This window comes from Myotis myotis, unplaced genomic scaffold (assembly GCF_014108235.1).
Source record: "Myotis myotis isolate mMyoMyo1 unplaced genomic scaffold, mMyoMyo1.p scaffold_m19_p_58, whole genome shotgun sequence".
In the NCBI taxonomy this organism is placed as follows: domain Eukaryota; kingdom Metazoa; phylum Chordata; class Mammalia; order Chiroptera; family Vespertilionidae; genus Myotis; species Myotis myotis.
This window is the reverse complement of record NW_023416366.1, coordinates 610,260-635,258: the sequence shown is the minus strand read 5'-3', so window position 1 is coordinate 635,258 and position 24,999 is coordinate 610,260. Positions and strand designations below refer to the sequence as shown.

General features: G+C 51.9%; 1 protein-coding gene and 1 long non-coding RNA gene across 4 annotated transcripts; one reads left to right on the top strand and one right to left on the bottom strand.

Moving 5' to 3' along the window:
- Positions 1 to 1,341: 1,341 nt before the first annotated feature.
- SLC52A3 (solute carrier family 52 member 3) lies at positions 1,342 to 21,444 on the bottom strand. Of its 3 annotated transcripts, none has more exons than XM_036311625.1 (5): positions 21,371 to 21,444; positions 8,359 to 8,982; positions 4,709 to 5,211; positions 2,866 to 2,989; positions 1,342 to 2,433 (listed from the first exon to the last, which is right to left on the bottom strand). In XM_036311625.1, exons 2-5 carry the CDS (start codon positions 8,923 to 8,925, stop codon positions 2,221 to 2,223), a joined length of 1,407 nt encoding a protein of 468 aa, XP_036167518.1. In that variant the 5' UTR covers positions 8,926 to 8,982; positions 21,371 to 21,444; the 3' UTR covers positions 1,342 to 2,220. The 3 variants fall into 3 exon arrangements, with proteins under 3 accessions (XP_036167518.1, XP_036167516.1, XP_036167517.1); XM_036311623.1 differs by lacking the exon at positions 21,371 to 21,444 and adding an exon at positions 9,866 to 10,113; XM_036311624.1 differs by lacking the exon at positions 21,371 to 21,444 and adding an exon at positions 9,942 to 10,113.
- On the top strand, positions 13,898 to 14,946 carry LOC118657528. The gene is made up of 2 exons (XR_004968032.1): positions 13,898 to 14,406; positions 14,478 to 14,946. It is a non-coding gene; the product is annotated as an uncharacterized LOC118657528 (long non-coding RNA).
- Positions 21,445 to 24,999: the final 3,555 nt, after the last annotated feature.

Below are 24,999 nucleotides of genomic sequence, written 5' to 3'. Positions count from 1 at the left end.
GAAGCGAAGGCGCCTTTTCCATATCCTATCGCTCGCCTTCTCACCTCGTCCTTGGCAGCAGATGTGAGTGTGACCAGCTCTGGACTGTACGCGCTCCTCTGCGTCTGCTCTCCGTGTGTGTCATTAATCTTGGAGCATCTGCCTGCGTCAGCAGAGAACTTCTTGCTCATTATCGACTCCAGCCTTCTTTCTGCGAGGGCACGCCCTGCTGGAGGCGAACACGAATGGGAGAACTCTCCGTGCTAAGGAGGGAGACATCCCTTCTCCCTTTTCTAGAGCATTTACTGTAGAAAACCCAGCACCCTCTCCCCTGCATGCTAGTCTTCCAGTTGCAAAACAGTCTCCCCCATAAAGATACAAGTTTCTTTTCCCCTGTGGATAAGGACAGCTAACACAGAGCCACCCCAAACAGGCGAATTCAGGATGAACTGTGACAAATGGTGCTGTCCGGCCCTACCGCAGGTGTAATCAGTTGTATTTGCTTGTATAGAAAAGAGAGGGGTTCCTCCCCGCCTTTGCATGTCATGGGCAGACTGCCTGTGATGTGCACCGCAATCGGTTTAATGCTTATTCAGTAATAAAACTGTTTTCTTTCTCTTCTACTTTTGTGGAGAGGCTTTCTGGGTTAGTGGGAGACTTTAACACGTTAAGCGCCACGCCTGTTTTGCCTTCCTTTCCGTTGAGCCCGCGATAACCGATTTCACCGATACGCTGTCGGCACCAGTGACCGACCGGTCCGGACGGAAAGTATGGTGTCCGTCACCAGTGACGGACATGGCGTTTAACGTGTTAAAATGAATTTTGTCTCCAGCACCTTCAAACATCTTCCTGCAGAGGGCTGGCTAAGTGAATTGGCATCTCCACACAGGGAGTACTATGCAGTCCTGACAAAGAACAAAAAATGCTCTCTTTGCTGTCACTGCTGAGTCAAAGTGCAAGCTTCAAAGTAGTTCATATTTTTTTCTGTAAAGACTGTGTTTCCTTACATTGGCATGAGCTCTGGAAGAGTAATGAAGGGACAAAGAAAAAGTGCTCGTGTGTGTTAAGAGGAACTGGGCGGATGGGGGAGAGAAGAGGGATGGGATTTTTTTTGCTGAGCACCATTGTATATTTTCTGATTTTCGAAACATGTAACTATACTATCTATTAAAAATAAAAGGAAGGGGTGGTAGCAAGCCAACGAAACAAACCACGAAGGAAAGAAATCCCAGATGCAGACATTCTCTAAGCATTTGATTCTGTTCGTTTCTAAGCTCAGTCTTGACCTTGAAGCCAACTGAACGCGAATTATATTGATACATTTTCAGGGTTCATGGTGGGCTTTTTCTTGGAAGGCTGACCTTAGTGTAAAAGCAGGGAATGCCTTTATTTTAAAAAACACACAAAAAGTAAAATAAAAAACAACAATCAGGTAAAACAACAGTCAGGTAACTAACGCCCCCCCCGCCCCCCAGATGGCAGACCTGTGTCCTGGGGTCCTCGGGGTCCAGTGGTCAGCCTTGCTGAGCTGGGGGTGGGCACTTGGTGTCGCCCCTCCCCCATCACCTCTCTCTGCCTCTCAGGAGGTCATGGGTCAGGAGGGATGATGGGAAGGGGTGAGTGTCCCTCTATAATGGGAATCAGGGACCCCTTCCCCGAGATTCCCCCATTAGCCGTGTCTTCCAGAAGCTCCTCTGAGGACAGTGGGGAAGGGACATGGGGCAGGGGTCGTCTCTCAAGCCCTGGCCACTGTGGTCACTCTTCTCATTACTGTTGGGCGTCAGATCAGGAAGTGGCCCAGGCGGTTTTGCCACACACGGGTGTCTCCCTTTCAGCCCTCTGTCAGCTGTATGAGGTAGGTGCTATGTATTACAATCCCCATTTTATGGATGAGGAAACATAGGCACAAAAAAATCAGGTGACTCCCCAAGGTCGCACAGCTGGTCAGAGCCCGCCTCCAGCTGGGTGCCCCAAGTCAGTTCCCTCCCAAGCGTGAGGGAAGGAGGCCCTGAGAGAGTGGAATTGCAAGCACCTGACTCAGAGCTGGGGCGGGCTGTGCTCTGCGTTTCCAGGCTCCCTGGGAGGCCTGTGGAATCAGCCACCTTAAGGAGGGGGGTTTGTGTTGATGGTTCAAGTCCTCAGGCTCTGCCTCAGAGACCACCCCCTCACCCCAACACTTTCCCAGTGACCTTGGGCCCTTGCCTTGTCTCCCTGGGCCCCAGTTTTCAGTTGGCCTAGGCCCTAGGCGGAGCACTGCAGGCTGCAGAAGTCCGCCGAGGAGAAGATCCGCCACACGTTGACCAGCGGGAACATGAGCAGAGCTCCGAGCAGCGAGCCCAGCTGCACCGCCGCCCCACACCACAAGAGGGCGCTGCGGCTACGGTCGCGCAGGATCACGCCCAGCATCACCTTGACATAGCTCAGGCAGCCAATGAAAAGCACCCACGAGGCCACCTGCAGGGACAGGGTGGGAGAGATGCAGAGTTCAGGGGGCTTTGGGGCGACCCCTAGGGGCCAAAGGTGTAGGATGACCTAATAGGGCTAAGGGAACTCCATGATCTGACCCCTCCCCAAGGGCAAAGGGGAGCCCAGTGGTTTTCCCTCCCTCACGCTCAAGTCAAGGGCCTGTGGGAGAAAGCCACTGCTGACAAAGACGAGGTGGGAAGAGTGTGGCTTTCCTAGGAGAGGCTGAGCCATTACCTTGGACCGCCCACCTCGGCTTCCCAAGTCTCCTCTCCCAAATGAGAAGCAACCCCTCCCCACCCCCACCCCCACCCCCTGGGGCTTCCCGAGGGAGCAACCAGAGACTCTGCTCAATAGACAGGGCTATACCCCGTGTCTCCCAGGCCCGGCTAGGTGAGGGCACCTGTGGGAGCAGATACTTACGATGGCGACTTCTCCACTCCAGTGGCCCTGCATGAGGGGGCAGGGGCTCATCACCGCCATGGCCATGTTGTAGGCCCCGAAGCCGGTCCCAAGGACGGTGAGGACCCCCAGGAAGAGCAGAGACCTAGGGCAGAGCGGGGAGGTGAGTGAAGTTGTGAAAAGCCTGACCTCTGCCCCTCCCCGCCCCCCCACCCCCGCCCAGGAGCCACATGGAATGGTCAGCATCTCCAGGGTTAGAGGCTGAAACTTCCAGGCCACCAGGCTCCCTCGGGGCAGTGAGGCTCCTGAGGGACAAGTCACCCTGAGCGTTCGTGGCAGGCCCAGCATCCCAGCAGGAGAGGCAGAATGACTCCGGCGCTACACGGACCTGGTTCTAATCCCAGTCCCACCATCTAGGCTGGAAGATTGGTCCCTGAGCCTCAGTGTCCTCACCTGGGAAACGAGCCTTGGGGGACCTGTGGGAGCAGAGCGTGCAGTGTCTGGCCCTGGCCACGGGCCCTACCTAATATTTCACCTGCTGCCACTTCCTCCCGCAACACCCCCAGCCTTAGGCAGGAAGCTGGGCTAGAGAGGAGGCGGCTCTGGTCAGGGCACTGGCACTGCAGGTGTGGGTGTGACCTCGGGAATCCCTCTCTTCTGGCCTCAGCTACCGTCTATAACTGAGGCTTGCAGGGTCTGGGGGCCTGGACCAGCTTGGATGCCTTCCATTCCGAGTCCAGGTCTGACACTGAGGGCCCTGTCCTTCCTTCATTGGAGGTCTTGCCCCTGGGCTCTGTGTTCAGAACACCAAGGCTGCCCTGTGCGGGTGAGAGCGAGGGTCTGCAGCTGCCTCTGAGGACTCTTTCGGCTCCAGGATTCTTGGACTCCGTGACTCTCAGATTCTGTATTGCTAACATTCTGGGCATCTCAGGTCCCACAACTCTGGTCCTGCTTCCCCAGAAATCTCCAGCCTCCATCAGTTTTTAAGCCCCAAGGAAGACAATTCAGCTTTCTGGCAAAATGACATTTTCTGTCTTAACTCTCCTGTACGCATTCTCTCTCCTGTGGCAGGTGGTGGTGAGAAGGGCTGGGGAGGTGGGTGAGGCAGGTGGGTGTGAGAAGGGCTGGGGAGGTGGGTGTGGCAGGTGGGGGTGAGAAGGGCTGGGGAGGTGGGTGTGGCAGGTGGGGGTGGGCAGGGCTGGGGAGGTGGGTGAGGCAGGTGGGGGTGAGAAGGGCTGGGGAGGTGGGTGAGGCAGGTGGGGGTGGGCAGGGCTGGGGAGGTGGGTGAGGCAGGTGGGGGTGAGAAGGGCTGGGGAGGTGGGTGAGGCAGGTGGGGGTGGGCAGGGCTGGGGAGGTGGGTGTGGCAGGTGGGGGTGGGCAGGGCTGGGGAGGTGGGTGAGGCAGGTGGGGGTGAGAAGGGCTGGAGGCAGGAGGGCAGGGCTGAAATCCTAGCAGGTAAGCAGGCCCGCCTTTCTCTGAGCCTCAGGGGTCCCATTCGTCAATGGAACCTCACTTCCTGCCTGGTCGCTGCTTCTCAGGGGCCAATGGCAGTGAAGGCGGACACACTGGACCCGCCAAGCTCTGAGCTTTACAAAATCAGCTCATCTCCTGCTCCCGGCCACCTCGGAGGTAGAACAATTATTATCCCCATTTTTCAGATAAGAATCCCTGAGGCACAGAGGGGTGGAGTGATTTGTCCAATATCACACAGCTAATTAGGGGCAGAGCTGGAGTTTGAACCCAGGCCATCTGGCTCCAGGAGCCATATTATTAACCACTCTAGCTGACGGTGGGGCCTGGAATTCTGGTTTTTGAAATGAAGTGCATCCCCAACCAGAGCTCCCGGGGCCAGCAGGCGGCAGACCTGTTCGGCAGGAACATGGAGAGGAAGCAGGCCAGAGGGTTGGCCATGGAGCTGAGGGTGGCGGACAGGTGGTAGGCTACCGGCCCGTAGGACAGGCAGGAGTACGTCTGCACAGAAGGCAGCACGCCGTTGGTGAGTGCGTTCACAAAGGCCACCAGCCCGTAGATGAAAAGTAGGTGGGCTGGGTAGCGGGAGGCCGCTTTCTCCTCCGCGGGCTCCTGGCTCATACTGCTGTCCGCCGGGGCCGTGGGGCCCAGGTCCTCTTTCAGTGGCCGGATAGAGTAGAGGGTGACCTGGGAGGTGAGGAGGTCTTCTGTGGAGGTCTTACAGCGCCTGGGGTGGCGCTGGAGGAGGAAGAAGGCAAGGAGGGAGCAGGTCATCATGAAGGAGAGCAGCAGGAAGAAGACCAAGGGCGAGAAGTGGGCAGGGAGGTAGCGGCTTTCCAGACGGACCATGGTGGGCGCCGTCCCCGTGAGGCCAGGCACAGGAGTGCTGTCATTTCCCTGGGGAAGACAAAGCAAGGGTTATCGGACCCCTGGGTGACGCTGGGACACAGGGGAAATCATTAATAATGATAATACACAACCAATTTGATGCATTATTATTCATTAGTATGTGATGAATAATATACACATAACAACGGAAGTCATGATAATCAATGCTCATATTGACCGACTGCTTCCTGGGCACCACACCTCACATGCAACAGCTGGTGTGCACCTCCTAACAGCCCTGTGCCCTGGGGACCATTACCCCGGCTTTACAAGGCACAGAGGTGTCAGAACAGATTGTCTTACCTGAGGGTCACGGGAGTATGTGGCAAAACCAGTCCACTTGGTTCTTTCTGACTCAGCTCTGCCTCTTCCTACTCTACAGCCCTCCAAGGCTGGCAACTACATATATGTTCAGAGGAGGGCGGGCTGGGGACCAGCCAGTGGGAGAGCAGCCCCTCTTCCTTCCCCCCACCCCCCCGACTCACTTTGTGGTGATGTGGCCTGGTGTGGCTCAGTGGTTGAGCATTGACCTGTGAACCAGGAGGTCACAGTTCGATTCCAGGTCAGGGCACATGCCTGAGTTGTGGGCTCCATTCCCATAGTGGGGCAGGCAGGAAGCAACTGTTCAATGATTCTCTCACATCATTGATGTTTCTATCTCTCTCTCCCTCTCTCTTGCTCTCTGAAACCAGTAAAAAATATATATATATTTTTAAAAAGAGCTGCCAGCCCTAGCTGGTTTGGCTCAGTGGATAGAGTGTTGACCTGCTGACTGAAGGGTCCTGGGTTCAATTCTGGTCAAGGGCACATGCCCGGGTTGTGGGTTCGATTCCCAGTGGGGGACATGCAGGAAGCAACCAATCAATGATTCTCTCACATCATTCATGTTTCTGTCTCTCCCTCCCTCTCCCTTCCTCTCTGAAATCAATAAAAATATATATATTAAAAAAAGAGCTATTCTTAGAAAATCCTCCAGGTGGATAAAGGTTGAGGTAACCCAGGGAAAGAGCAAAGAAAGGTTGTTGCTACTTCTAATTTTGGCTTTTTAACTGGATTGCTTACCGAGAGTCTGAACAAAATCTTGGCTGGTTAAATGAGACCCTGAACTCTCTTTGGTTCAAAAAGAGAAAGCATAAAAAGAGGAAGGATACTTGCATCCCCGACCTGAATAGCCAATGGGGTGACAATAGTGGTGCAGACCCCGAATCCGCAGGGGTAGAGAGGGGCACCAGGGGCCGTTCTGTGTGGAAGGGCAGCCGGTTCGGGGGAAGCTGGTGGGAGCCCCAAGAGGAGGGCAGGAGGCCTTAGAATGGGTTCCCACCGAGAGGGGGTCTGGGCCTTGAAGTGGCGCGGTCCTGGTGGTGCCTGGTAGGCCCTTGTGGGCCCTTGCGAAGGTATTCCTAGGTGACTGAGAATCTTGTGGGGTGGCCGGAAGAAAATTTCCTACAGGGATGTAGGGATATCCTATAGCAGTGATGGCCAATCTTTTGAGCTCGGCATGTCAGCATTTTGAAAAACCCTAACTTAGCTCTGGTGCCGTGTCACATAGAAATTTTTTGATATTTGCAACCATAGTAAAAAAAAGATTTATATTTTTGATATTTATTTTATATATTTAAATGCAATTTAACAAAGAAAAATCAACCAAAAAAATGAGTTCGTGTGTCACCTTCTGACACGCGTGTCCTAGGTTCGCCATCACGGTCCTATAGGGATATTCACTACATTTGGCTCGTCTGAACACGTGTACCTAAAGGCTGGTTTTTTCTCAAAAGTCTGTTCAGACTCTATGGATCTCAAAGAAAAAACTAACATGAACGTGGGCAACCACACCTCCAAGGCCAACAAGCCCATGACAGCCAGCCTCCCACTGGTGCTGAGGTGGCCGAGGTGAGGAGCCTTCGGGACTGACGTTAAACGCCGGGGCACCCAATGAGGAAAAGCTGGCTGTAAACGAGGCAGAATGAATGGGAAACACATCTAATTGGTCTCTCGAAGCTTCGGAACGAGGATTTAGCTAAATGAACCCACCTGTGATGTTGGTTAGGCGTCAACCCAGTCCTCTGAGGTTAAAATGGCCGTCCTCGCTCTACAAGGGGGACGGCCATTCGGGACATGTCTCATCAACCGCAGATACAAACTGTAAATGTCTCCAGAAAGAATGGGACCCAGCTGTTCTTTTATGAACTAGTGTGCCCATCTCTGCATGTTGTAAATGTGAAATAATTTTCTACCTCTGGATGATGTTGCTAACATTAAAGGCAAGCGCTTGTAAGAATCGGGGATTCTAAAATTCTCAGAAATATGGAAACTAAATCAAATGCTTCTCAAGTTCTCATGATCTAAGATTAATTCTTAGTTCATCAAAGTTAGTTAAAGTCTGTTGGTTTGAGTAGAACATTTTTTTTAGTTATTGATTTTAAATGTAATATTTATACAGGGTATCCCCCCCAAAATGTACACACTTTAATAGCTGACAGCTCAATTTTGAAAATGAATACACTGACTTCAGAATTATTCAAAGTGTGTGCATACATTTTTTGGGGGGCACCCTATGTTTTACCTGGGTTTACAAAAATAAATTTATGTTAATAATTGAATTTGATGTCTACGGAATATGTTTCTAGAGTAAAATATCTTCTTAAATTTAAGCTAAAGAATGCTAATTGCTTACTTCTTAGTTCTCATTAGAAATTGCGGTTTTAAGGGTTAAAATCTTAGTCTGTGTCGGAATACACCTGCAGTGTTCCGGAGGTTCACTGGAGCACCTCGAAGGTCTGCTTCTATGTTAAATGGCGTGGAAAGTATTGTGAGATAAACAATGAACAAACTTCTAGGGTAATTGTGTGGTTAAACAACGCTTATAAATTAAATAGCCGGGGCCATGGAAAACCCAAGACAGCCTCGTGGTTCTATATGGCTCCCTACCAATGGGTGTTTAACTCAGAAAACAATTGTCCCCATGCTCAGCGTCTCATTTAATTGGTCTGGCTGTGGAGGCCCCAGTAGTGTGTTTCAGTAGCTCTCCCAGGTAAGCTAAGGTGTAGCCAGGTCAAGGGCAAGGGGCCCCCCTACACTTCGGAAACCAGAGCCCTTCTCATGGCCTTGCCGTGACGGAGTGCTGAGCGCTGCACCGGCTCGGGGTGGGGTCGGTACCTGTGGGATGCCGGTCTTCCTCACGATGCTAGGGCTTGAGGTGTTATAAGGTGTCTCGGTGACGTTGACGCAGGTAGTGAGTCCCGAGCCCTGGGCAAGAGCCACCAGGGCAGGCAGGAGGCCGCTGAGTCCTTCACCCACAAAGTAGGTGGTGAGGTAGTGGGTGGACAGCTGGCTCATGAAGGGCAGGAAGGTGACGGAGGAGGTGCAGTCCACCAGGGCCAGGAAGAAGGTGAGGACCATGAAGGTGATGCTGCGGAGGCTGCCCTGCACCCAGGAGGTGACATTCCAGAGGAAGGCAAAGAGGGTGCAGGCAATGGTGCCCACACCCAGCACGGCGAAGATGATGGGCACCTCGGACACGCAGCCAGGCCGGAAGTGGTGGAGCAGGGTGAAGAGGAGGGGCCCGACGTTGGCCAGCTGGATGGTCACCGTGAGGTAGGAGGGCAGGTACCAGCCTTCCGGCAGCTCCGTCACCAGCAGGGGCAGCTCCACCCAGATCCCGTTGATGGCCACCCAGGAGCCCATCCCGAAGGTGCAGACAAGCAGGTGTATCAGGAGGGCCATGGTGATACCTGTCCTGGGTCAGAGGCTGCCACCTCCCAGATCAGCCTGCAGCAGGGCCTACAGAGCAAAAGACCAGGTGAGATGTCAGGTTCACTATCTAGGTCAGGGGTGGGGAATGTCCCGCCCACAGGCTGCATAAGGCCCGAGAAATCATGTGGTCTGGCCCTGACAAGGCGTTAGGGGTGAGTTAATTAAATGTTTGACCAAATATAGCAGGCACATTTTTAAGTTGATAATTTTGTAGAATGATGTTATAAATATCCAAAGGGCCCTTGGCAGAAAAAAGGTTCCCCACCCCTGGTAGCAAAAGCCTGGGCTTTAGGCCCATAGTTTTCTCATATCATTCCCTTCATGAACAGTGGGCTTGTTGCTGTTTTTTCTAAGCAGGAAACATGAACAAATTCCTTTATAACGAACCTTCCAGTAGGAAAGACTTTTTAACCATGACTTGTAAAGCCAGAGATCACCAAAGAAAAGCTTGATACATTCAACTGGGTAAATATCAAAACAGAAAAGCAAACAAGAAAAAACCAACAAAAGCCATGGCCAGGTTGCTCAGTTGGCTGGAGCGTCATCCCATACACCGTCCACCAAAAGGTTGCGGTTAGGTTCCCCACCAGGGCACGTGTTTAGGTTGCAGGTTCAATCCCTGGTCAGGGAGCTCTGTCTCTCTCTACAGTCAGTAAAAACATACCCTCAGGTGAGGATTAAAACAACAACAAAGTACTCCCTGCAAAAAATGCAACAGCAAGATCAGAAGACTGATGACACCCTGGGGGGAAGTATTTGCAATGTAAATCACAGACGAAAGGCTCCTCTTCCTGATACTTAAAGAGTTTTTAGAAAAGAATAGACAGACCCTATAGTGAGGTGGGTAAAGGACAGGAAAAGTTCAGAGGAAAAGTACAAGTAAGTCTTAAACATGGGAAAAGATGATCACCTTCATTCATGGGAAATGTCAATTAACAATGACTCCAAGGTGCCATTTCTCGCCAGGAGATTGTCCCAAAGGTTACCTGCCCCGGAGGAAACCATGCCTGCCTGAGGTTTCTATTTCCTGTGGCCTTGCTGGTAATAGCAAAATATAGAAAACTAGAGGCCTTCAGTCTTCGCTGCTCCGGCTGGAGCCGCCTTCAAGACTGCGCTGCTCCCGCTGCTCCGGCCAAAGCTGCCTTCAGTCTTCGCTCTGCCGCTTTGCGCCTACGTATGCAAATTAACTACCATCTTTGTTGACAGTTAATTTGCATATCTCGCTGATTAGCCAATGGGAAGCATAGCGAAGGTACAGTCAATTACCCTGTTTGTTTATTATTAGGTAGGATGACCCAGGTGCCTATCAGTAAGGGAGGGGCTACAAAAAGGAATGTCTGAGTTGGAATGCTCCACAGGGCAAAAGGAATGAGGAATGTGGGAGCCCTCCCTGGCCGACAGGGACAGTTTTCAAGGTTATGCTGATAAGGGAACAAAATCGAGGCAGGTAGACAGTGTGCTGCTGCCTTTTGGATTCAGGAAACACGGAAGAAGGTATGTTCTCTTTGCTTGTATTTGCACAAAGCAGAACACACAGGAACTACTGGGGTGTTGGTGGCGCCAATACAAACAGATTTCCAGCCCTGGCCAGGTGGCTCGGTTACTCGGAACATCGCCCCGTACATCAAAAGGTTTCGGGTTCGATTGCCAGTCAGGGCACAATCGCCAGTTGGGGGTTCTATCCCTGGTCGGGGTGCGTGAGGGAGGCAACGGGTGGGTTTCTCTCTCACATCGATGTTTCTCTCTCCCTTCCTCTCTCTCTCTCAAATCAATAAACATATTCTCAGGTGAGAATTAGAAAGAAAGATGTGTAGACCTTTTTATATAGTGTTGACTATGTAAACAACTAAACATGTAAACATACTTTTACAAAGAAGCTTACTTAACGTAGAATTCCAGCCTGGCATTTTCTCGTGACATTATAGAACCCCCTAGCTAGACAGGCCCTCAGAGACCGCCTGACTCTGACCCTTGGGAGGACCATTCTGTCACCGGCTTACCACCTTCCCAGTGAGCGGTGTCACACCTCCTATGCCCTTCTTCTCCTTGATCTCCCCTCAGTATAAGCAAAAATAGAGGAGAGGCCAGAAGCAAGACCCTGGAGCCAGCTGCCTGGGCCTGAACCCAGCTCTGCCACGCACTAAGGTGACTTTGGGCATGTGACCGCCTCTCAGGACCTCGTCTTCCTCCTCTGTAAACAGAGGACGATGACAGCATCCACGGGATCCTAATATGTTAGTGAGTTGCTGTTGTCTCAGACTGTGCCTGCCCACAGTAAGCACTGGCTGAGGGTCAGCTGCTCTCCTTATGGTGAAATGCCAGGTTTGGGGACATTGTCATTGTTTTCTAATTCACATGAAAATGGACACATGAGTATTCAAATTTAAAAGGGAAAATAATTCCCCATGAGGAGCCACATGCAATCGCCAGCAGCACATGCACCATCCTGGAGGAGAGACATGCCGAAGTCCATCCATCCTTTTACAGATGGGACGCAGGGTGGGTCTGCAGGGACAGAGGGGTTCTCCTGAGACGGGAGATGAGGTGGATTTGGAGCCAGTCCCCTGCAGCACTTGGTCCCCGCCCCACATGATCCTGTGGTGACCCCTGATCCTTTGGTTCTCTGCAGTTCACACTGTCAGTCTTTAACTCCTGGTCTTTATTCTTCTAGAATATGCAGGAGTCTCTCTCTCTCTCTCTCTCTCTCTCTCTCTCTCTCTCTCTCTCTCTCTCTCTCTCTTTAATCCTCACCTGAGGTTATGTTTTCACTGACAGAGAGAGAGAGAAAAAGAGAGAGAGAGAGAGAGAGAGAGAGAGAGAGAGAGAGAGAGAGAGAAAGAGAGAGAGAGAGCTGTGAGAGGCAGAGATCGGCTGCCTCCCATAGGCTCCCCGGCTGGGGATGGACTGGCAACTAGGTATGTGGCCTGACCCGGAATCGGAATTGAACCTGAAACCTTTTGTTGCCCAGGACAACGCCCAACCAACTGAGCCCCGGGCCAGGGTGCGGGTGGGTCTCTCGGGGCTTGCCTCACTCGGGAAAGTCTTGACACCACAGCAAGGTTTCCACACCCAGAACTGACTCTCAGGTCCCCCTCTCCCTTCCTCCTTCCTCCTTCCTCCTGGGAGGAGACCCAGTCCGTCCTTCTGGCTCGCCTCTCCTCCGCCCTGGGAAGCGCTGCAGCAGAATGCAGTCTGACCTGCTTTCAATCCCTTCCGATCCACCGCCTCCTGTCCGGGCCTTAGCTAAGCCACTCAATAAGCTCTGTCTCTCACCTGTGAAGCTGGCCTAACCGCCCAGGACAGCCTGGCTCTGGGGCACCAAAGGGGCCCACGGAGAAGAGCAGCTCCCGGCAATGGCCGCCTGCCCAGCTGCTCCCCTTTGCCTGTGCTGTGCTGAGCCTGGAGCTTTCCGCAGGGTCCCGTCCCCAGGATGCCCAGCACTGGGCCCCAGGTGCCCTTTGTGTCAGGGTTTCTGGTGTGGACACATCCAGGCACATTTCTGGGGAGACTGAGGGCAGAGAGCTGCTTGGGGATCTGGCTCTGAAGGCAGAAGAGCTTTGCAGATGACCTAGCTCAGGATTTGTAAATTGGTCACCCTTTGGCCATAGCCAGACAGCAGACGTGTTCTTTTGGTTTCTTGTCTGTTATAAACACTTAGCAAGTTGGGAAGTGGCATACGAAACTCAAGATTTCTGGATCCCTGGAATGTTATGTCAAATCTCACAATAAAAACTGGGGTGGGGGTGAGGTGTATTTTATGTCTTCAGTTTTAAAATGTTCATTTCTCTAGTACAGGGGTCCTCAAACTATGGCCCGCGGGCCACATGCAAATACAAATATTGTATTTGTTCCCGTTTTGTTTTTTTACTTCAAAATGAGATATATGCAGTGTGCATAGGAATTTGTTCATAGTTTTTTTTTAAACTATAGTCCGGCCCTCCAACAGTCTGAGGGACAGTGAACTGGCCCCCTGTTTAAAAAGTTTGAGGACCCCTGCTCTAGTAATTCATTTTTACTGTAAAAGTAAAAATTCAAGAGTTTGCAACAGATTGGAAATAAAGACTAGAGCTTGCCATGGGGGAATACAAGACGTCTGGTTTGTTGAGAATATTCTGGAAGACCACACCAGGCCTACATGCCCACTGGCAACCACCACTCTTGGCCCTCTTTCACTTACGGTACTTGCCTGGGCCCCACTTGGCCCCATAGGCCCTGGGACCCCTTATTTCTGAGCCCCCAGGATCCCTCACTAGCTGGGGGCAAACTGGGGGCTGGAATCCAGTCGTGGGCCTCTCTCTCAGTCCCAGACTCCAGGCACTGTCTCCAGCCACCTTACTGCTCTCTCTTGCAGTAAAATTTGGAGCCAGACGCCTAGGTTCAAGCCCCAGCTTCAACCCTTCCACGCTGAGCGAAGGCCAGCCTCCCGTGCCTGACGCCTCTTCTGCAAAATGGGGAGCTCCCAGGACCAACATCAGGACTGTAATGACCATGAACTTGCAAAGTGTTAGAATAGTGCCTGACACAGAGTAAGTGCTCAGTGAAACGTTAACTGTTCTGATTACTGTTTTTTCATATTTCAGCAAATATATGAATTGCATTTGAAAACAGGCAACTGCCCTGAACACACTTTTGGGTACAACACAAGTAATTCCTGGTGGCAAGATTTTGTCATCACTTCCTCTTTACCAGTCCATTAGGGATGACTAAGCACCTACGTTGTGTTCAGAGCTCTGAGAGATGAAAGCAGAAAAGCCACAGGGGCTTTCCCCAGAGAAAGGTATGAGGAAGAGGTGTATGGGCAGCAGAACTCAAGTGCAACCACTAAGTCTAAGGTGGAGGTGTGCTGGGTAGGTGTGTGTGTGTGCGGGGGGGGGGGGGGGGGGAGCAGGGTGTCTCACCCTACCTTGGCCAGGGCAGGTAACCCAATGGCTGCAAAGTGGGGGCAGGTCTTCCTGGAGGATCGGTGGAGAGGAGGAGGGAGAGGATCTCTTTCAAAGACCAAGAGCTCTGGGATGCGAGGGCAATCTGGCTGCGACACCCGTCACCCCATGGATCTCCAAGGCTGACTCAGCTGACCTGGCTGGTGAGGCGGGTGTCCCCATCCTCCCTCACCAGTCAATGTGCATCCCCCCCCGGAAGCTGCAGGGTCTCGGGTGAAGAGGACAACCTTCCCTGATCGAGGAGAGGGCCACTCTTTGGTCCTGGACATACGAGTAGCTGCGCCCCCCTTCTGGAACCTCCAAACCAGGTCTCAAAGCCAGGAGCTCTGGTGCCGCATCTCAGCTCCCTACTGTGCTGTCCGAGACCCAGAAACAGGCCACGGCTGCCCTCCCCGCCTGAGACCGGACTCGCGTGTGAAGCAGGCAGAGTCCCATAGAAAAAAGCTGCCCTGTGCCAACTCGGGCAGAGTTCTGATGACCGTCCGTGAAACACGATGGCAGGAAGAAACAGGTAGAGCATGTGTGATAGTCCAAGGGGGAGGCTGCCACATGCTCATTAGCCATTCTTTCCTTCTTCTTTAGTTGTTCCTGAGACCAGGATTTTGGTTGGGCAAACAGCCACGGAGTTAAAGGATTACATTTCCCAGCCTCCCTGGTCGCTAGGCATGGCCATGTGGTCAAGCCCGGACTATGCGGTGGTAAGGGACTTGAGAACTCTCCTTAGAGGTAAGGGAGTGTGCCGTTCTCTTCCGCTATCCCGCTGTCTAGAACTCGGATGTGATGCCAGCACGCCAGCAGCCACGCTGCCCCACGGGGGACGGTGTGGGCTGGATGGAGACTAGAACTCCCCTGTACTCCGTGGCCGGGAGCCGCCACACCACCCTGCTCTGCCTGCCACTGAATTATTTTGCTTATTTAATGTTGTGTAAGCTGTCAATAAGCTTCTGTTTTGTTTGACACTCTTATTTTATATACAGCAAAACACTGCCTAAGTGTACAGAGAGGTATACCCAAGGTTGTATATTGACCAATTACAGTAACCAAAATTTAACGAGTGTACTTATCTCCTTTACTGCTAATGCCCCAACTAAGAAACTCAGGCCCTGCCCCAACTAGGATTTGATAAAAAACCAAAATCAAACAAAATCAGTGATCGAGAGACATCTCACAGAGGCCCCAAAAGATCAGGAGTAAACTTGGGGCAAAGGTCTGTCCCAGCCCTGACAGCAGAAGGTGCTGGATGTAGAGGCGATAAATGCTACGCCTGATCAGTAGGAATAAGTAAACAATTAAAGACGGAGGTGAATGCCCAGGAGCCGGTTACCTTTATCATCCGAGAAGCTATTAAACTAATGAGAGAGCTCGGCAAGGAGGCCGGTTACACATTTACGAACATGTAGTTTTCCTGCATAGAACCACCTGCAGAAAGCAGGCCTTGCTATGAAGCCGCCATTGCCATTCGGGAAAAGCAGATAAAGCTGGGTTTCTTTCTTACTTGACCCCACACCCTCCGAAAGAAATCCAGTGCAGATGGATGAAAATTTTTTTTTTTAATTAAAAAAAGAATACGGTGGTCCCATGGGATTCTAAGGAGCTGAACATTCCTGCCGCCTCGTGACGTCACAGTGCAACACGCTCCTCGTGTGTCTGTGGCGACGCTGGCGTAAACGAAGCTGGTGCGCGGCCGGCCCAGTGAGAGTACGGCTCACACAAGTGTGTACAGCGCGTAGTACTTGACCACGATCACCAACGACTGTTGCGGGCTTGTGCATTTACTATACTATGCTTTGTATTACTTTGGAGTGTGCTCTTTCTCCTTGTTAACACAAAAGCTTTCTGTAAGGCAGTACGCCATGTTACGTCGGCAGCAGCCTCAAGCTCATTCATCTCGTTTCCCTCATCTCTTGGTTGCATCATCTTCTCTCGTACGTGAATTAATTTAGTGAGGTTTTGTACAGTAACACACTGAACAGGCTTGTAGCCTAGGTGTGCAGGTTATATATACCCTCTAGGTTTGTGTAACAACAACATCGCCTAAGGCCCCTTCTCAGAATGTCCCTGTAAAGTGGCACAGGACTGCAATAAAAATACCCAAAGAACATCATGTAGATAACAGATTTTGCAAAGGGCCTGGGGCAGAAATGAGCCTGGGCCAATCCGACTGGAGTAGGGAGTGGGCTTGATGGGACGATGGGGGCAGGCAGGAAGGTCAGGAGCCTGGGTTTCATTTATGGGCAATGGGTCCCTTGTACTGAAAGCCTAAATCCCCACGCCCCACCCCCCCAGAGCCGAGTTCTCTGGATTCTGATCTCGGCCCTCGCACAGCTGTGTGATTTGGCTCTTTGAGTCTCTGTTTCCTTATCTGGAAAACAGGACAATGGTGGGCCCAGCATGACCCATCTCCTCCGTGGCTCCCCTGCCTTGGCTCATGCTCGGCCAGCCACACCAACTGCCACGTGCTTTGGACGGAAGGACACACCCATCAGTGACAAGGAGAGGGGCAACTTCGATGACAGTGGGCAAGGGAACTGCATGCAAGAGGCCTGGTCGCTTTCAGAGAACTAAGGAGCTGCCCAGCATGACTAATACTCAGAGAATATTGAATGACTATCTCTGTTTTCTATTTCTTAGATATAGTGACCTTCCAGCTCTTGTTCATTCACTTAACCGGTATTTGTCGGGGACTTGCTGTGAGCTAGACAACAATCTCTGCTCTCAGGGAAGCCTGAGAAGCAGGCACTAAGCAAATCAACAGAAATATCAAGCAAGTCAGCCACCGATAAGGGCTGTGGAGGAAGCGGAAGCTGGGAGGGGCAGGCGAACATGGAGGCTGGCTGCAATCACAGATGGAGTTGTCCGGGGGAACATGAAGGACAGGTGGGAGTGAGCCCTGTGAGGGGAAAGAGTCCAAGGGGAGGGAACAGCAAGAGCCAAGGCCCTGCGGTGGGGCCGTGCCTGCCAGGTCCCGGAAACAGATCGTGGTGTTGGAAGAGGAGCCGGGAGCTGCAGCAGTGTGAGCGGAGATGGGCTGGTCACACCCGGCCTTGCAGGCAAGAGTGTGGGTGTTTTCTCTGAGCCAGAATCCTCATTGCTAGGCAGAAGTGGGACCAGAGAGGTTTAAAAAGTATATATCCTCTCTAATAATAGCCAGACATGGTAATTGACCATACCTTCACTACTCCTTTGCATACTGCAGGCAGGGCGGGACAGCGCAAGCCACCAGCTTGCCGCCATCCAGGGCAGGCCGGCCCCAGAAGACCCAGAAGCCAGCCTGCCTTGCTGCCCAGGACCTGATCCAGTCCCGGGTGGCAAGGCAGGCCCACCCCAGAAGCCGCCTGATATGGGAGTAACTCTATCAGTAAGCACTCTGAAAGTCAGTGGCATAAGTGCACCAATTAAAAGACAGATTATGAGGGTGAATCAAAAACAAAACCCACTTTAAATATAAAGACACATATAGATTAAAAGTAAATGAATTAAGCTGCAGCTTGTTTTGCTCAGTGGATAGAGCATTAGCCCGTGGACTGAAGGGTCCCAGGCATGTACCTCAGTTGCTGGCTTGATCCCCAGTCCCTATCAAAGCATGTGCAGGAGGCAACCAATCAATGTGTCTCTCACTTTCCCTTCACTCTCTCTAAAATTCAATGCAAAAATATCCTTGGGTGAAGACTAACAAAAACAAAGTAAATGGATTAAGTAATATTAAAGAGATTATAAGAAAAATATATTCCAAATTTTGTTAGTTGTATAATGGTTATGTTTAAATTATTAACACCTAAGAAATTGGGTGAAGGGTACATATAATATGCCGTAGTATTTTATAGTTTTTTTTTACATGTATGAGATTATTTCAAATTAAAATATTAAAAAATTAAAAATTAATAAAATATTAATTGAAATGTGTATGCATTACATGAAAAATCTAATTGCTTCTAGCATAATTTATTAAATTGTGCTAAAATTTACCAGGGTTCAATGAAAAGATATCTTAATTCTAAATGATATAATAGAAAATATATAATAGTGCAGTTATAAGCACTTATCTGAAAATAAGAATTTAAAGAAGTGAATTTAAAGAAGGGATTAGCCAAGGAAAATATATGCACAACCCATGGACACAGACAACAGTATGGTGATGGCCAGAGAGAAGTGGGGGGCAAGAGCTGGGTGGAGGGGGCAAAAGGGGGGAAATAGGGACATTCTATATAATAATAATAAAAGGCTAATATGCACATTGACTGAACGGCAGAATGACCGGTTGCTATGATGCGCACTGGCCACCAGGGGGCAGACGCTCAATGGTGGTGGCAGGAGCCTCTCTCACCTCTGTGGCAGCACTAAGAATGTCCAACTAATGGTTTAGACCTGATCCCTTGGGGGGGGGGGGGTGGGCTAAGCCTTTAGTTGGACATCCCCCGAGGGCTCCCTGGCTGCCAGAAGGATGTTTGACTGCAAGCTTAGGCCTGATCCCCCAGGGAGTGGGCCTAAGTCGACAGGTGCAGGCTGGGCTGAGGGACTCCCCCCCCCCCCCCCCCCCCGCCCAGTGCACAAATTTTTGTGCACCGGGCCTCTAATATATATATATATATATATATATATATATATATATATATATATATTTTTTTTTTTTTTTTTTTTCCCAGAGAGGAAGGTAGAGGGAGAGATAGAAACATCAATGATGAGAATCATTGATCAGCTGCCTCCTGCACACCCCACACTGGGGATTGAACCCAAAGCCTGGGCATGTGCCCTGACCGGGAATCAAACCAATACCTCCTGGTTCATAGGTGATATTCAACCACCGAGCCACACCAGCTGGGCTCTAATTTAGTTTTTAACAGAATGTGGGGCCAGGGTGGAAGCAGAAGTGAAACCTATTAACCTGTTAGGAAGCTGGTGTAGTAATTCAGGTAAAAAAAAAAAGATAATATAGCCCTAGGCAGTTTGGCTCAGTGAATAGAGCAGCAGCCTGTGGGCTGAAGGGCCCCAGATTCGATTCCAGTCAAGGGCACATGCCCGGGTTGCGGGCGAAATCCCCAGCAGGGGGCCTGCAGGAGGCAGTTGATCAATGATTCTCTCTCATCATTGATGTTTCTATCTCTCCCTCTTCCTTCCTCTCTGTAAGCAATAAAAATATATTAAAAAATATAATATAGTAACAATAACAATAATAGCAACTACAACAATAGTTTTATTGGCTACTTATTTTGCCAGGCCCTGTGCTAAGCACTTTATACACATTATCCATCAAATCCTCGCAGCAATCCTAAGGCAGGCATTGTGATCATCTCCATGTTATAGAGGACGAAACTGAGGCACAGAGAGGGCAAGTGATTTACCCGAGGTCACACAGCTGGTCGTTGGGGAGCTGAGATTTGAGCCCAGGCAGGTCTGACTGTGGACTCAGCCCTCTTAGCCAGCCTGGGGTGAGGTCATGATGAAGGCTGCAGGGACCAAGCTGACCAGGATCCTTTTTCACTAACCCCAGCCTCCGCAGCACGTGGGCCGGGAAGGCGGCAGGCCCTGGAGAACCTTCTGCCCAATATGGTGGGAGACCAGAAACCTAAGGCTGTGCTTTGAATGAGACACTCAAAGGCACTCCCCTAAAAGGCACTCTCTTGGCGAACAGAGAAGCCAGGAGAGCCCCAGGCAGGAGGTCTTCTTTGCACTCTTGCATCAAAAGCCCAAGGGAGGAAGGGCGTGGGAGGAGTTCCTGCCGGAGGGCCAGGGCACCCTCAGGGTGGAGGGCCAGGGCACCCTCAGGGTGTGCCTGGACATCGCCTCCCCCACCAGCTGGAAGGGTCCCATCTGACCTTGACCATCAGAGCCCTAGCAGTCTCCTCTCCTGGATTCTTTCCTGCTCTCTGCTTTGTTCCTTCACAGCAGCGGTTAACCTGTGGGTAGCGACTCCTTTGGGGGTTGAACAACCCTTTCACAGGGGTCGCCTAAGACCATTGGAAAACACATATATAATTACGTATTGTTTTTGTGATTAATCACTATGCTTTAATTATGTTCAATTTGTAACAATGAAATGGGGGGTCACCACAACATGAGGAACTGTATTAAAGGGTCGCGGCATTGGGAAGGGTGAGAACCACTGCTTCACAGTGTGAAGGTGCTGCCAGAGTGTATCTGTGTCTGTCTGATGAGTGATGGTCCTCCCACATGGAGTGTCATCTCCAGGAGAGCAGAGCCCTGCCCTCTCCCCCAGTGTCCAGGTGGCCATCTGGACTGCCAATGCCTGGGCCACCAACCGAGCCTGCCTTCGCCATGTGAGCCGAGTTGGCCAGGGTGGCCCCGGGCCGTGCCAGGGTCTGACAAGGTCTGGACAAGGGTCTGAGTCAATGTTGTCTCAGGTGTCAAGCTGCTGGAGAAGTTGGTCCAGAGCCTTTGGTGAGTCCTGCAGGCCCCTCCCCCTCGCAGGACCTGCCCCTCCCCTCAGGGCGTGCCGAGCGCCCCCCTCCCCCCCCCCCCCCCCGCCCACACCCCCCTACGATAAGGGTGGAGGGGAGGTTGTCTGGGCAGGAGCAGGGTGACTTTGAGTCAACAGAACAGGGAGATTGAGAGCATCAAAACCACAAACCTAGAGGGAGAGATGGAGAAAGAGAGAGGCTGAGACACAGAGAGACGAAGAACCAAAAGTAGAAGCAGAAATGGGCAGAAAGAGACAGGGACATAGGCTGGGCAAAAAGAGGCGCCAGAGTGAGGAGGAGATGGAGGCAGAAGAGCAGCTGGGTGTGTGGAGGCCTGGCCTGGTGCAGCCGCCCAGCTGCTCACAGCTCACATCTGCTTGTATCAAGAGGCCTTCTCTCTCTCTCCTCGCCCCCGAGTTCCCCAGGGCCTCAGCCAACTCAGCGTTCCCCTCTCACAGACGTGGGGAAACTTGCCCACATCCTGTCTAGCCCCCAAACCCGTCGCCAGTCATCCAGGCCTGTGCTTACTGCTGTGAGTCCTCAGGCCAGCTGCTCACCCTCTCTGGGCTAAAGTTTCACCAAAGGCTCTGAGGATGCCCAGGCTCGTTGGGCTTGGGTGTCAGGGAGGAAGCAAGGAGATAACAGAGGCCAGGCTGCCAGCTGGGACTGTGAGTCCCATCCTCCCTGTCCTCCCTCCCAGGGCCTGGAAGGGCTTCAGGCCTCCCACAGGCCTGGCCTTGGCTGGGCTCCCCTCCCCTTGGTGCCTATCCCAGCTCCCAACCCCCAGCCCTGGTGCCGGGCTGGTGAGGCTCCGGGCCCAGCCTGCAGGAGCCAGCGTCTAGAGGTCCCATGAGCTGCAGCGGGGCAGAGGTCACGGGGGCCCAGTGTTTGGTCAGCACAGAAGGAGGCCCTTCTTCCCTCCTTCCCTCGTTCCCTCCTTCACCTCCCACCAGGCAGGCTGAAACTAGGGGAAAGGCCATGAGCCACCTCTGTCCCCAGACGAGGGCCCCTCCTCCACTCTGTGCCAAGTCCCCCCTACCAGCGACCAGCCCCTGGTACCTGCAGCTGTGCCCTCACAGTCCTGAGCTGCCCAGCTCTGCCCGTCTCCCTGCAGGTCTAGTTCTCGTTCTCAGGCAGCTCTGCCTGGGAGGGCGGGAGGCAGCTTGCTTAGTATTAACCTGTCCCCGCCCCCAGAGTGGGGGGGGAGGGGAGTGGCCGGGCCTCCCAAGGCCTCCAAGAGCCTACTGTGTGCCTGGAATCTCCCTAGCAGCCCAGCTGGGCGGCGAGTCCCGATGATCACAGGGACAGGAGCAATAAAGGGCTGACCTTACCCAGTGCTTGCTGACATTCCCATGTCCCGAGGGCTGATCTCCAGAAGGCAAAGGACCTGCCCAGGTCGCTGGCTCTGGCCCCACCCCACGGCTACTGGATTTTCTTTGCTATAGGAACCTGGCTCCAGGGAGCAGAAACTCCGGGCGCTTAAGCCGGTCTCTTGGAAAGTGGGGGTAATCATAGCGCCCTCCGCATAGGGCAGAAGTCCTGGCAGCCAGCGTGTGCTGAGCCGACTGCACCAGGCCCGGCTTGATATGCACTTAATCTTCACCACCACCTTTTGGGGAGATTCTATAAGTGTCCCCATTTTATAGATGAGGAAACAGAAGCCCAAAGGAGTCAAGAGCCCTGGCAGAGCTGGTCTCTATGCGCAGTGACAAATATTAGTTGGACCAACTGTAATAGTTCCTGTCTGATTAAACCTGTCCGTCATCCTAGGCAGCAAGTGGGTGCCGCTTTACAGATGGGGAAACTGACTCAGCGGTTAAGCGACTTGCTCAAGGCGCTAAAGCCAGTAGGTGGTCGGGATTCAAACCCACGACCACGGTGTTCATATTACATCGAAAACAACATTCAGTGAGCACTGACTAAGAGCCAGGCTCTTAGTAATAGTTCTCCAGCGGGGAGTGGCCAGGCCTCCCAGGGCCTCCAAGAGCCTACTGTGTGCCTGGAATCTCCCGAGCAGCCCAGCTGGGCGGCAAGTCCTGATTATCAGGGACAGGAGCGATAAAGGGCTGACCTTACCCAGATTCAATGCTCATTGACTGTGATTTCTACCAATAATTCCAGCTCACTGTTTGCATCGTTCTCCGAGTCATGCATTTACTTACCAAGCGATCCTTCTCCCAGATGAATGCTTGGGATGAGAGGTGAGCAGGCCCGGGACCCCTCTCTCAGCCGGCGAAGGCTCAGGAGGTATTGGTGGCAAACGCGTTGGGTCACAGGCGCACAGGAATTTGCTGCCAGGGAGCCTGAAAGGCTTGGCCTCCACCAGCAGCGAGGCGCTCCGGGCCCCAGTCCCTCCTCCCAGAGATGCGCCCCCCCTCCAACAGGAAGTTCTCCCTTAGGGGTGACCCACTCCCTGCTGATAGGGCCTCACTCCAGCAAACTCACAGGTGCTGCTTGTGTTATTTTAATTTAAAATTGTATCTTTATTCTCAACTTACAAAGACTCCTCTGTTGCTTATCAAGTCAAGAAAAAGGCCCAGGCCTCACATTTCCGCCCTTTCTCAGCTGGGACCAATAAGCCTGGACCACTTTATCACTTGTCATCCTTGAGTGTAGCCTTTGCAGCTTACGGCCAGAACTGCTTGCCATTCAGTGATTCCCTCTCATCGTTGATGTTTCTATCTCTCTCTCCCTCTCCCTTCCTCTCTGAAATCAATAAAAACATATTTAAAAAAATAAAAAAGAAAGAAAGAGGAGGGCGAGGAGACCTGGAGTGAAGCCAGTAGAGACACTCTGAGGGGGACAGAGACCCAGCCTGGGAAGGGTTGGACTTACACATGTTCCATTATCCTAATGCAGCCTAATGAATTTAGCTGGCCTCCTTGCTGGGTGCATCGAATTTGCCATCAAGAACAATGTTGTGCCGGGCGTGGCTCAGGGGTTGAGCATCGACCTATAAACCAGGAGGTCATGGTTTGATTCCAGGTCAGGGCACATGCCCGGGTTGCGGGCTCGATCCTCAGTTTGGGGGGGGGGGGGCATGCAGGAGGCAGCCTATCGATGATTCTCTCTCATTGATGTTTCTATCTCTCCCTCTCTCTTCCTCTCTGAAATCAATAAAAATATATTTTAAAATTAAAAAAAAGAACAATGTTGCAACAAACACGCTGGCATCTGTTTTCCCCCCCACGTGGCAGAGACTCAAGCCCCAGCAGCGAACTACAACATACTGAGAGGGACCACCCAGTTGCCCTCCAAAGGCTCTGCACCAGGGCCTGAGCTTCCCACAAAGCGCTTCCCCGAGCTCTCTCAAACAGGTAGGTTCTTCTGGCAGGTCATGAGTGCACTCACATTCCACCAGGAGAGTTTCTGGAGATGAGCTCATATGTGGCCACGCCCTAGGGCAGGCACAGGTAGGTTCAAGACAGGTGTGTTCCTGAATGAATTGACGGATGAATGGATAGGGGCTGGAGGTGCTACCGCAGTTACTTAGAGAAACCACCAGGCGGCGCAGGGAGCCCCAAACTCCGGGGATGAACCTTTTCAAGGGCATCTGGTGGCTTAGGATCTTCACACAAGAGGGTTGGTTGTGTGGAACCTAAATGCCAAGGTGAGAGGAGAGTGGTAGGTGGGAGGAAGGAGAACGGGGGAAAGGAGACGTGGGAGCAGAGGGTTCGAGGGGCTTCCGAGGGGCCTCCAGACAGTTAGGGTCTAGTTCACTTTTCATAAGGGCTTGCAGCACGATGCAGCTCCCCATCAAGTGAGTCCCATCTCATATCCATGAATTAAACTCAAGAGTCCAGAACAGAGAGGAGAAAAAATTCATGCGATAAATATGTACAGTATGATGCTACTTGTATAGAAAAATAATCCTAGTAAGTAAATGCTACATATTCTTTAGGGGTGTGTGTGTGTGTGTGTGTGTGTGTGTGTGTGTGTGTGTGTGTGTCCACATATACATCCAAAGGAAAAATTCTGCCAGGATAAATTTCAAATTGACAACAGTGGTTGCCCTCTGTTCAGGGGGTCCGGGAATGGGAAGGGGGATAGGGAGTGATCAAAGAGGACTTTAGCTTTAAAAATTATTTTTAAAAAGAAACATGAAGCCCTAGCCAGTTTTGTTCAGTGGATAGAGCATCGGCCTGCTGACAGAAGGGTCCCAGGTTCGATTCTGGCCAAGGGCACATGCCTGGCTTGGGGGCTCGATCCCCAGTCAGGAGTGTGCAGGAGGCAGCCAGTCAATGATTCTCTCTCATCATTGATGTTTCTATCTCTCTCTCCCTCTTCCTTCCTCTCTGAAATCAATAAAGAAATATATTTAAAAAAAAGAAACATGAAGAAAAATAAATAAAAGAAACATCAAATGTCATCTTGTGTTGCATCAACAGAGGTCTTACGTGCAGCTCAAGGGAGGTGATAGTCCCCTGTGCTCTGCTCAGAACACACCTGGGACCTCATTTCGTCTCCTTGGTTCTGCCCTGTGTAAAGAACAATGACAGCCCCAGGAACAGGGAGAACTGAAGGTAGCAGGGATCATGGTGCCATTTGAACGGGGAGCCCATGGGGGAGCATGCCCTTTACTGGGACTGGAGGACCTGAGTGGGGACGGGGGCAGGTGCCAGGTGTGTGTGGGAAATGGGCTCCTGCTGAATGCTCTGGAGCAGGCCCCCAGGAGTGGAGGACAGTGG

Coding starts and splice junctions, on each gene's coding strand:
- SLC52A3 (XM_036311625.1), bottom strand. CDS start 8,925: ATGGCCCTCCTGATACACCTGCTTGTCTGCACCTTCGGGATGGGCTCC. Junction 2,990..4,708: donor TCCATGTTCCTGCCGAACAG/GTCTGCCGCCTG, acceptor GCTCTGCCCTAG/GTCTCTGCTCTTCCTGGGGG. Junction 2,434..2,865: donor GGAGTGGAGAAGTCGCCATC/GTAAGTATCTGC, acceptor CTGTCCCTGCAG/GTGGCCTCGTGGGTGCTTTT.